Raw genomic sequence first — 13137 nt, 5'->3', positions numbered from 1 at the left:
TCTAGAATCAAGTTGTAGCAACTATGGAAAACCAGATTGTCGAAAGTGGCGACCACCAAATGGCGCACTTTCCACTCACGCACACAATAAGAGACAAAAAACACACAGACACAGATACACACACAGACACAAACTGGCAGAAAAATGCATATACAATGAAATTACAATTTTAAATTCCCCAAGCTGCACTTTGCAGACTTTTAAATGTCTACATAAATATTAAACGCGAACGTAACGCAGAAAGGCGCATTAGATATTGGATAAATCGTAAAATAAAGCAAAGTTTTAGCACCACAACCACAAGTATATGTATAACGAATATCGGGATAAAGATCTCCGATCTCAATCCCGATTCCAAATCCCGAACAAAACAAAAAAAAAAAAAGAAAAGAAGTGCTGGCGTTCTTTGGGTCTCGCTAGATTTGCTTTGCTTCTGCCATCGCCCGAATTTTGCTTTGCCGGTGAATTTTCCGTTCGAAACTTTGGTTTTCCCACAAACAAAAAGCTTAAAATGTGATATTTTATAAAAACAAAAAAAGAAAAAGAACTAATGAAAGAACGTAACGAAAGAACGCAGCACAGAACTATATAGAAAAACAAAAACGATACCAACAACAACGGGCATTTAACGAGAGAAGTTTACACCTTATTATGATTATTATTAATTATTATTATACTAATTTAAGCGAAAACTGTAAGTAACGTTATGCATATTAATTATTACCAGAGGAACGTTTTAAGTCTTAACGTGGAACTTGGCGAGATGAAAACTTTGCCTAGAAAAACGAGAAAAGCGCAAAAGAATTAAATAAAGATTTAATGCAAAACGAAAAACCCCAAAAGAAACGAACTATTTTTCTTAACATGGCATCCACAGAGCGTCCACATTGGGGAACTCGAACATGTTGCGCCGGCAACATAATATCCATGCCAACACAATTGCTCGTGCAACATGTTGCAAGTGTTGCGTGTTCGAGGGGACAAGCGTTGCATGCTTTTGGGCCGGGATACTTGTTGATTTACGGGCATGAGTTGGAGCTTCCTCTGCAGATCATGGTGAGAATCATTGCTAACTGATTTAATTTTAAAGATTAATACATTCGTTTTTAGTTGGGCTTTTCTAGTTACCAAAACTATACTTTGTTTGGCTGTAAGTTGTTTCTTGCCCAAATAACAGACAAATTACCAATGGAAAAAGTTTTTTTTTTGCCCAAAACTACAAAAAATGGGTTAAAAAACCCAGTTTTTTTGCATTATCTGAGGAAGTACTCTTCCAAATGTGGAATGGCATACATCGTTGAATTCGCAATAAAATTTCCTATCCGATGGCATAAACACCCAAAAAAGTTGAAATTTTGCCATTTTTCGCAAAAAATGACGATGTTACCCCTAATGAAAATTGCGAAAATTGGCCAAAAATCATTTTTTTTGAATCGTCCAAAAAGTGATTGGGCTCGTTAACTGTGGTCATAGGGTGCTCAAAACAGTGTTTGGTTCCGCTGTAAGTCACTTTTTGGCCTTATTACAACCAAAAAACCACTAAAAAGATAGGATTTTCTACCAAAATTGTCAACTGATCTTTCCCAAATCAGTTTTTATGAACTAACTAAAGGATCAGGATTAAATAACAATTGGCATGAATAGTTGGGCTTTTCTAGTTTCCAAAACTATACTTTGTTTGGCTGTAAGTTGTTTCTTGCCCAAATAACAGACAAATTACCAATGGAAAAAGTTTTTTTTTGCCCAAAACTACAAAAAATGGGTTAAAAAACCCAGTTTTTTTGCATTATCTGAGGAAGTACTCTTCCAAATGTGGAATGGCATACATCGTTGAATTCGCAATAAAATTTCCTATCCGATGGCATAAACACCCAAAAAAGTTGAAATTTTGCCATTTTTCGCAAAAAATGACGATGTTACCCCTAATGAAAATTGCGAAAATTGGCCAAAAATCATTTTTTTTGAATCGTCCAAAAAGTGATTGGGCTCGTTAACTGTGGTCATAGGGTGCTCAAAACAGTGTTTGGTTCCGCTGTAAGTCACTTTTTGGCCTTATTACAACCAAAAAACCACTAAAAAGATAGGATTTTCTACCAAAATTGGCAAAAATCCTATTATCTGAACGGAAGTTTCCTAACCATTCTTTTCCATACTCATCTACCCATCGATCAACGAGAGCAGCTGAAACCACGTTGGGGGATTCATCGAGGAGCAGCAGACAATTATTCGCCTTGGACGAGCAGAGAGATTTATTTATTATTAAGGTTTTATGTATGTTACTTTAGAGATATTTTTTTAAATATAGAATATTTTATTATAGATTTTAAGTTATTATTAAATGAAAACGAAATTAAATAAAATGTTTTTTGTTGGTTTGGGGCTATATTAAAAATTATGAGTGGTTTATAGAATATCCTCATAAGGAGTGGCTAAAAAAGAGATGATGGCTCAAATCCCTAAATTTGATGAAAAAAGCGAGTTCGAAAAGTATTATTGTCCATTTCGACAGCCAAATTGGCAATTTCTGAAAACGAAATACCAGGCGAACAGAAATGCTTAGAAGGTGGAATTTATCAAATTAATTTATACTTATATCCGAGTTTCAAACCCAGTACTATCAGTGATGCTCAACCCACAATCCCAGTATTTTTCGTGGATCGTGCATAGTCAAGTTTCGAACCACAACCATTACTACCATCCACAGAGGAAATTGTTGCATATCTTAGGGGGCTGCTTATTTTGGATTTCGGATTTTGTTGCCACCTTCTAGGCATTTCTGTTCGCCTGGTATTTCGTTTTCAGAAATTGCCAATTTGGCTGTCGGGACTTGGAGTTTCGGATCTAATGAATTCCCCACACGCCCAACTTCCACATTAAAACAATCAGCTATTCATTTGTTTGTTTTTATTATCTTCAATACATAATTCGATTTCTAAATAAATATTAAGTTAGTTTCTTATGTTAATTATGTGTTATATGTTATTATAGTATATTGTATCGCTGACCTCCTCCTCGAAGAATCTGGCCCGAAACTATGCCACGCCCTTCGGTTTCCAGCTGTCCTCGTTGATCGATGAGTACTGAAAGAGAAATATTTAATATATTAGGTATGCCACTTATAAATGTAACGAATTTTGGTCAATTTTCAGCAAACTTACTAATTCAAAGTACATTACTTTTCTAATTTTAATCAGATTTTTAAGTGCCATGCCCTTATTATTATTTTGTTTCATTAATTTTAGTGAAATCCCTCTCTCTTATTTGCATTGGCCCCTAGTTCATAAAAACCCAAGATATAGAAAGAGATCTAAAAAACCCAAAGATTTTTGTTGCATGCTGTACTTCAGACGCCATGGCTCTCATCCTAACTCCCTGGCGAAGAGGCTAATTTGGAGAGCAAGAAGGAGAAGACTTAAAAGACACCACCCACATGACCTTCCATTAAGATATATTTAATACCCTCGAAGTCTGATCCCCTATATTTACAACTTGTTCTAGCTGGTAGCAGTATACCCGTTAATTCTAAATAAATATATACACTTCTTACTTTTCTTACAAAAAGAAAAACAAAAAAAAAGCCATACTAAAATTGTATAGAAGCGTACAAAAAATGTTGACATAAATTACAATTATGTATGCTAAGCAAGGTAAAAAATTTGCATAAAATGAAAAGGCTTTATGCTTCGCTTTGTTTCGATTTAAAGTAATTAAATTTTTCTTTCATTGAATGCAAACGGCATAAAATATTCATTTTCTTAGAATCTTTTCGGACGTTTCTAATCGAACTGGATTTTATTTTGTTCGTCGTGCAACCGTTCATAGTTGAATAATCCAATTTAACAATCGATTCAATCAGTTGCAAAATGTTCACAATTTTCACAAGAGTCGAATTATTGGCAATTTGTGCATCATCATTTGCTTGCTGCATCTTTTGTTAACTTTGCAATTATATTGTCTAAAATATTATGATTAAAAATGTGAACGCTTGAGTGAGTCGCTCAGCTCGCATTTTCCCAGTTTGACCCGAGTTTAGTTTCAGCTTTCGCAGTTTTCTGCCGGCTGGAAAAGCCCTCTGGAGCGGAAAATCCGCTTGGCAATTGCCAAGAGCCAACAGCCGAGTGCCGAGTGGCGAGAGCCGAGAGCCAAGAGTCCGGCCATCCGTCCAAGTATCCATCCATCCAGTTAGTCAGTGGCAACAGCATTATGCAACAGCTTGCACTTCGCTGCGAATGCCCCTTCTCCATTCTACATTTCTCCAGTTCGCCATTCGCCATTTCTCTATTCCTATTACTGCCTCTGGTTTATTGTTATTATTATTGCCGCTTTTGCGGCATGGGCTCCATCTGCCAAGTGGCTATAGCCTACTTCAAGACTTTGCCGGGGAGTATGCCACAGTTTAAGACTCCGCATCACCATGGGGCTCCTCAAGTGGATGAGCTACTTGGTAGTTAGTACATGCGACAGTCTGGAGCATATTAAACTTAACCATCTGTTCTATAGCGTTTCATTAGTGGCAAATAGTCCATTAATATAATTTTCAGCCAATTTACCAGTTTATGTAACCTGTAATTTATTAAATATATAAAGAAAAGTAAAGTATTGCATTAAAAGAAGTTGGTAAAGTTGTATTTTGTTGCTGAAGGGCTTAAAATTAGTAAATGCGTTCGTTAAGCTATTATTTGCCAACATAAAATCAAAGTTATTATCTGTACCTCAACTTTTCAACGCGCTTTAATATCCTATTAATACCCTATTTTTAGATTAAGCTAAAGCTTTTGTAGAAGGATTAGTTTATTGATTTATTTTTTGATTGCTGCTTAATAGTACAACCTATTAAATTCGATTTGCTGGCAATTATTTGGCAATATAATATCATGTAAAAATAATATTTAAACAAAGTTAATGCCAATTTATCAGTTAAAATAATCTGCGCATTGTAATATTATAATATAGAAGCAGAGTTTAAAAATTTATATATTGTACCAACTTTTATTGAAATCATTTAATAAATTAATCTTCTTATTTAATTTTTGTTAAGCTAAATTATGAACTAATTAAGTTAAATGATTTAATTACTGATTTGCTTATTAAATAACTATTTCAGGGCATTGCTGTTTTAAGCTACATAGAAAGTACTCAGCACTTTGTTGAACTACTTTTCGAACTGCAATCATTTGACATTAAATTTCGTGGATTTTGTTTTGAATGTATTGTTTTCGACTTATGAGTTCCGTCGTCCTGGGAAAGTCCTGCTTAATGGTCAGCGGATCACTTCCCAGAATAGAGCTGTTTATAAACATCAGAGTGTCCAAAGTATCTGAGAGGGTAATTAAAGCTGCGTTTCCTGGACTAGATTTTCTTGCTGTTCTCCTGCTGCTTTTTTATGCCCGTCGTGTTTCGCTTTGGGTTTTGCGAGTCGCTTGTTCCGTATCTGTAAAGCAATTAATAATAATTGGCCCTAAAAACCCCTTTTTGCACTGGACGTTGGACGAAGGGCCGTGGTTCGGTGGGCGTGGCTCTTGGGGTCGAGTTTCGGTCTGGGATCTGCGAACTGCGAACTGGGAACTGGGAACTGTGACGGCTATTTGCAAATATTTACAACATCCGCTGCCCGTTCTGCACAAACACAACTGAACACCAGCACAGTTAAACACACACACGCATGCGGATGTGACTGTGAGTGTGAGTGTGAGTGGGTGGGTGGCAAAGTGGGTGGCTTGTGAAGTGGAAGCGAGAGGCACGCAACTCAGGGCCTCTCAGTCGCACATGTGACTGCTGTGCGGGGCAAATAAAAGTTCTGAAATGCGATTATCTTGATGAATTGGAATTTGAATTTTAATTCTCTGCTTTCGGACAAATCCACCACCATGTGGGTGGCGATAATACACGGAACTTATATTACGTAGTTGTATAAACACTATTTTGTTCCGATCCTTTTTTGCAGCTCAGTCTGTGCTTGGGATATAGATATTTTTTTAAACCAAGTCCTACAAAAAACACAATTCACCCGATACTACTAGAATAAATAGTATTGAATAATAATTTAAAATGTCATATAAAAGTATATTTTAAGGCTCCTTTATTATGCAATTTATTATTGTTATTGTAAAGTTTTAAAGATAGGGAATAACGTTCATTTTGTATTATTGAGTGATAAGTAAATAAATCATAAATTGATTTATTTTCTGATAATGTCACTCAATAAGGTAGACAGAAATCATTTTTTGTTCCTCCGCAATATAAAGTAGAGATAAGAAAGTTGGTTACAAGTAATAAAGATTACAGGTTTCCCTATGTTCTATATTTTTGTGCTGTTGAATTAGTCACCTATTGGAATTTAGACGCATTTCCAGTATTTTCTTGCAGTGCATCCTGTGGGCTGCTGGGATGCTTTATATGCCGGGTGTGCGATGCGAGTGTTCAGTTGCAGACTCCTAGCCGAGGGCCATCCACTTATTTACCCCGAAAAAGTTCTCGCATTACCCGGCAAACAATTGGCTGTTGTTGTTGTTGTTGTTGTTGTTCTGGGGGTCCATTTCAGCTGGCGGACACGCATACGGACAGAATAGGAGCCCTTCCGCCCACTGGGATTTTCCCGCAGTGTACGAGTAGATTGCCGCACTCCATCAGTATCATCATCATTGCGATCCTCCGCCGAGAATCATCATCATCAGAGTCGCATCAAGTGCCTGGTTGGGTTCTTTTTTTTTTGTTCTACCTGTTGTAATTGCATAACTGTCGAGTGTGTGTGTGTGTTGGTATCATTGCTGTGTGTTGGTATCATTTGTATCCGTGTCCGTCGGTTTGGCCCGTGTGCGTATCTGTATCTGTGTCACAGGCAATTCTCAGAAGCATAAAAGTCAAATTTGTCGCATGGCCCACGGAGACTGTGCCCCAGCGTCAGTTTTGTATTTCCCCGAGCAGCCGCAGGCCCAGACAAACCTTTCCCCCCTTTCCCCCTTCCCTTCTCTACTCCCTTTTCCCCTTTCTCCGTCCCTTTCCATTTGGTGGGGAACAGACGCACAGGTAATTGGCTTTGGTATCCCGTTTCCCAGGCATATGGATACATTTAGATACGCACACAAGGGTCACGCCAACTCAAGGCAATATGAATCGGTGAGGGGAAGGGAATTTTAGATACTCTACCCACAAATTGGGGGAAAAAGAATTAAGATGCAGTAATAATTAATTATGAAATATATAATATAATAAAACCAACTACGGATATAGGTATAAATAAACTATAATAAGTTAGTAAATAAGTATTTCACTTATAAGTAGTACATTTTATATTTGATAGCTGATGCTGATATAGTTAAGCTTTTATCTATTACTTGGTTACCGTCAGTAAAAGTTAAACAACGCAGTTTATTATGTTGTGGTATTTAACCAACACCTCATTTTAATAATAAGCCCTTTCGATGTCACTTAAATAATTCCCTGGGTTAACCCCCTACCATTGAGTAAGGTCTCCACCGCAATATATCTCTATATCTGAGGCGAATCAGGTTGAAGGGTAAACGTAAGCCCCTTTGGGTTCGGGCTACAAAAAACGGGGGTCTCCAAAGGAGCGATGCAGGGCATCCGAGGGATGCGTATCTGCAGGTGGAACCCAAAACGGGGGACCGTGTGAGATGGCCGTGGGCACAATGGACACCCAGGACACCGAGGACATCCAGGACATTCAGGACAACCAGGACAGCAAGAGCAAGAGAAATCAGGAGCGGGTAAACCCGGCAGCAGCTCGCAAATGAACTCCGGCGTTGACACACCATCCCAAGTGCGATGACATGGAGGCCAGAGGATGAAGCCACACAAACAGCCGAGTTATGCAGCAATTAGTGCAGCAGATTCTTTTGTCAAGGGCCGAGAAGAATTCTCGAAGTATTAGCCAGGTTTCGAAGGCTTCCCTTTCGACGTGAGTGGCATTCGAGAAGGACTCCCTTGGGCTACTCAAATCCGGCTAAAGGTGCTCCGAACAATGTCTGTATCGTGTGCTACTGATTTCTGAAATGAATCGAATACCTGCGAGAATTTTTATGATCACAAGCCACCAAGATTTAATAAGCAAGTTGATTTACAATTTGTACACCCACAAATCCATTTACACAAATATGTTGCAATTAAATATGCAAGTTTAAATATAACTATTTCCAGAAATCTTTAAAGCGAACTGAAACCACCAATGTTTAATTTCACATAAACTCACCAAACTAATTCACAAATATTATTATTTATGAGCTTATTCAGAAAATTGCTTCTTTAATGATTGCAACCTTCAATAAGTTGGCCATCTACTCATAATATTTTTTATTTGTACTTGTAACTTGCACTTAGGAACTATTTCAACAAGAGTCTGGAAATAAAAGCTTTTAGAACTTAAAAACATATTTGTTTTTTTAATTTCAAAGAGACGCAACTATTTGCACAGATACCTTCAACTAAAAGCCTTTGGGAAGCGTGCAATTTTAATGATCGCCAACTGCAGAAAGGTGGCCCCAGTTGGAGCTCCCTTTCAGGGTTTCAGGGGATCCCCACGTTGCCCACTGAGTGCCGCACTGCTGAATCGAGTTGCTAATGAGCTGCGATGTCCTGCCGCCCACACTCGCCCCAAAGTATTTATGGTTCGGCTTTTTTACAACACTCCAAAGGGGCGGGGGGCAAATGAAAAGGAAAGGGAAGGGGAAAAAGGGGGGGGTTGGGGAAGTGCGGGTGCTAATAGGATTTCCCTCTGTTTATGTAGATGCTAATTAGAGGGCGAAAACACATTTTTGCTGCCTTTTGGTTAATTGATGAAATGAAAACGAAGCGAGTGCCGGACACAAACAACTTGGCCCAGAGCGTGCAAGCCATAAAAACAGGGCAAACTTATCGGACTGGCGACACTCCTGCGACTGGGTCGAAACCCCCTCCCCTCAAACCCCCCAAACCCCCCTTCCCCCAAAAAACCCCCCGGCAAAACCCCCACTCGAACTCCCCCTTCGGTTGTGGGAAATGCAAATGAGCCTAAGAGTAGACAAGAATGATAAATATCGCTTTAAATGACAAAGAGGCCAGCCAAAAAGGCGACGAGAGGTGCGGGATAATAAACCACAAAATTAATTGCAGTGCATAAAAAACTCTGCTCAATGGAAGAGAAATGAACCAGCTTCGAATTGGGGCAATTTTTTTCGAAAACGAAGGCGAAATGAATTTCTGGCAGAAAGTATTTTTTGGTTTAGCTTGCGTATTTCAAAGTGAAACATTTCAATAAAATTGTATTGTATTTTATATGGGAAAAGATTATTCAAGAATTATATCCCATAAAAAACACAATATGTATATAAGTTTTCTGTGCATTTTAATTCAAAAAGTCCACCAAAAAGTAAGAAATGTACTGTTAAAAACCATTATTAATTTTATAATTAAAATACAAGCACGCAATATTAATTTGCCTCCTGTTTCTGCAGCAGTTGCTCACAATTATTTTTGAAATACCCTAGTTAAGTTAATAATAGCTTAAAAGCAGCCCACCTCATCGACTTACACGCTCCTCATTAGCGGCAATGGAGAAGGAGGTTCTGGCCAAGTCAGTCGCCTTGTTGGCCACCTGACTCTCGCTCTTGGCCATTGAGTGACTTGCAGCTCCTTTGGGCCATTGGTCCTTGGTAATTGCCCGCCTAATTGGATGCATCAACATCGGTGTTGTCATCTTGGCCAGCTTCCTCTCTCGTTTCGGTCCGAATGCGAAAAATGTCCACAAGAATTATCGGCCACGCTGCAATTGCCAGTTGAAACAGAATGATAGTTTGCTCTTTTCATTTCTGTGGTCAAACATACAGGGGAAAAATCCCCAACGCGACTTATAAAATATATATAAAATTAATCTCATGGAATAATGATAGATAAATTCAATATAAACATATATTAATTTTGCTTATGACTAGTTTACGAATTATATTCGAAGGAATTTGAATAAATTTGTGTACTCAATTTGAATAGATATGTATAAGTTGTTGAACTTATTGTTTAAGCCTGAATTTTTTAAATATATAATTTAACAAATATTAAAAAAGTAAAATATGCAATAGGAAAGCACTCTTTTTTTGTCAGTGCAACTGGGCATCTGTGCGGCTTCCCCACAGCCTCCGATGTCCTTTTTGGTCAATTATGAAAGCCAATTAACGCGACAGGCCCACGATTTGCCTGAACAGGTGAACAGGTGAGCATTTGAAGGGGAAAGGTGGTAAGGAGGTGGCTAGAGGGGGAGGAATTCGAGGCATGCGGCTAATTGGAGGACTTGTTGCTACCGCAATTTTCCATTTCTCACCGGCGCCGAAGTGCGAGGAAACCTTCGGCCGATGTCTGGAATTTGATTTGCTCGCAGGTGAGAGGGCCGCAAAATGTTTGCCAAGCTGGAGCAAATGAGCTGCAGCAGTTGGAATTCTGGCCTTCCAAAACGCGTTTCCAAGGGCTCTCCAAGCCACTTCTTAAAGGATGCCAAAGTCGCCTAAAGCCCAACAAAACCCACATTTGAACGATGTGCAAAATACTTGAGGCCACCGCGATTGCTTTAAGTATTCTTAATTATCAAAACATTTGGGGTACAACTTACTTAACGAACTGTAAAATGAGATGTCGGAATATTGAATTTATTAAAGTATTTTGTGGGATTTTAATTATACTACATTTAGTATTCATTAAAATAAATTTGATTTCACTGCGAGTTTAAAGTGATTTTAAGATTTAACTGCACCATGATTTAAACATTTGAAAACAATAATTTCTGCTTATATTTGTTATTTTGTTGGTTAATATACGTATAAATAGTACAAAGGATTAGTTGCTTCCCTGCGACATCTGGAATTGTAGATGACTGCGATGGCTAAAATCCATGAATTAAAGTTCGAATTGTTGGAGCATCCACCCTATTCACCAGATTTTGGCCGCAGCAACTTCCTTTTGCTTCCAGAACTCAAAAAATGTATGCGTGGCAAGCATTGTTCATCAAATAAAGAGGTCATAACGGAGGTTGAAGCGTATGTTGAAGATCTTCCGGATTCTCACTTCAGGATGGGATCCACAGATTGGAAGATCGTTGGCCCAAGTGTAATAATGTTTAGGGAGGATATACTGATTAATAAAGTGTTTCTTAAACAACGAAATTGTGTTTCTGTTATCGAACGACAAAACGTATTTGAACAACCTAGCCTTAAGTATCATTAAGTATCAACTTTCTCGCAAGTGCTCACTTCCTATGTTCTCCTTGTGTTGGTTTATATTCTACAGTGTTCTTTTTTTGTGTGAGTGTTTTATATCAAATTAAATCGCACTTTACTATTCATATAAAAGGAGCCGCCTTAGTCAGTCCGATCAGTTTGATTGTGCACCACGATGCGAGTGGTTCCAGTTTCTTCAGCGCTTCTCGCGATCCTCTTTTTGGCCCACTTCGGTGGCTCAAATGCAGAGTGTTGCACCACGATGGCCAAGTTGGAGTTCATTATAAACGACGGGTCCTGCGGACAGGTGAATGCAGAGAGAACCGCCCACGGATGCACCATCACCGTTTGCGGCAATGGAGAAGCTCTCGTGGGCAGCTTTTGCGGCCGCGGTCCGTGCAACATTTTCGGGTGCGACTGCGAGGGAGGTTGCCTCCATGGACGCTACGGGGAGAGCTTCCTGCAAAGGAACAGGCGGCACAACATCCAGCTGATGCGCACCCAAATGATATCCTCCAGCTCCGTGAATGCCGTTACTGGTATCTTTTCAAAGTTTTTCAAGTGAAGTTTATCATGAAATGTTTTTAAAATAAATTTTTTGCAAATCTGTTACTACAAATCTGTTTTTTTCAAATCGGCCGACTATATCGGATAGCTCCCATACGAGAGAATAAAAAAAATTCTCACGCCGTTGTTTTTGCTCCGATCGACTTTCATTTCATTTAGATGGCGTTTGACTATTATTGAGTTTCGAATTAAATTTTATCTAAATCGGATAACTATATCATATAGCTGCCATTAAAAAGAAAATTTCATACAAATCGAGCAACTGTATCATATTATATATGTATGTATGTACGTGCCATAGTAAAGATTGTAAAATGTATATAAAATCATTTTTTTTGTACATATATGTATGCTGACATATGAACAATTGGTGAAAATATGGAAAAATAAATAGACAAATCGTTATTATTTGGAAATTTCGACATTTGTGATGACTGCAAGCCTGCCGAAGCTAGCTTTCTTTCTGGATTTTCTTTTTTTTTAAGCATTTCAATTGCTTTTTGTCTCCTGGCGGCCATCCAATTATCGAAACCAGTGCGCCTATAAATCTGCAGTTTAAAAGTAGAGTGCTCGGCCTAGAAATTTATGATAATTGTGAAATATGTGGCCAAAACACTCGACTGTAAGACCAATGGCAACTTCCTTTTTTGGGCCCTGCAGGTGGGAAAAGTCTTTGGCATCTGGTTAAATGGCCAAAAGGGGATGGAGTCTGGTTGATGGGGGAAGGGGAGGTGACTGGTGGGTGGCTTGGTTGGTGGTTACTAAAAGTCATCGGTGTCGTTGCTGCTGCATTGATTTTTCGCTGCCTTTGCTGCTGCTGCTGATGATTTTGCTGCTGCTACTGCTACTGCTCCCGAGCAAATGTCATTGACCACAAGGCGAACAACAAAGGGGCGTTGCAGGGGGGCGGCAAGTGGGGGGTAGCAGAAGGGGGGCGGAGCGGTTGAGGGCGGGGCGGTGCGGCTACTCGCCACAGTCAACAACCACCAAAAGTAATCATCGCAAACGTTGCTTTGGGGCGGGAAATGGAAATGGCGACGGGAGTGTGGGCTGAGGTGGGTGGAAAGAAGGGGAAAGGAGGGTGAAGAGCAGGGAAGAGGGTGGTGGTGAAGGAGAAGGGGGAGCTGCCTGCAAGGACATCCAGCTGTGTGAGCAGCGAGCGTCAAGGAAAACTAAATATGACGGCCTTTGCTCCAACTCCAACTACACAACTGAAACTCCAGCTGCAAATACAACTAAAGCTACAGCTACAGCTACAACAACAACAACAAATACATATAGTAGCTGAAGCTATAGCTATAGCCAACCCCCTGCCATTATCCCCGCACACGATGACCAGAAGTCCTGGCCGGAGTTGTTTCCCTGCCGGGAA

At 39.3% G+C, this 13137-nt stretch overlaps 1 protein-coding gene across 1 annotated transcript; it reads left to right on the top strand.

Moving 5' to 3' along the window:
- The first annotated feature begins 11373 nt into the window (after positions 1 to 11373).
- LOC122319740 (protein Diedel-like) lies at positions 11374 to 11763 on the top strand. Its single transcript, XM_043207383.1, has one exon. The coding sequence runs from the start codon at positions 11374 to 11376 to the stop codon at positions 11761 to 11763; it is 390 nt and encodes a 129-aa protein (XP_043063318.1).
- The last annotated feature ends 1374 nt before the right edge of the window (positions 11764 to 13137 follow it).

This window comes from Drosophila ficusphila, unplaced genomic scaffold (assembly GCF_018152265.1).
Source record: "Drosophila ficusphila isolate 14025-0441.05 unplaced genomic scaffold, ASM1815226v1 contig_198, whole genome shotgun sequence".
Lineage (NCBI taxonomy): Eukaryota > Metazoa > Arthropoda > Insecta > Diptera > Drosophilidae > Drosophila > Drosophila ficusphila.
The sequence above is the reverse complement of the archived record's forward strand: the minus strand, read 5'-3'. Positions and strand labels throughout refer to the sequence as shown.

Excerpts from the sequence above, each read along its gene's own strand:
- LOC122319740 (XM_043207383.1), top strand. The coding sequence starts at position 11,374 with ATGCGAGTGGTTCCAGTTTCTTCAGCGCTTCTCGCGATCCTCTTTTTG.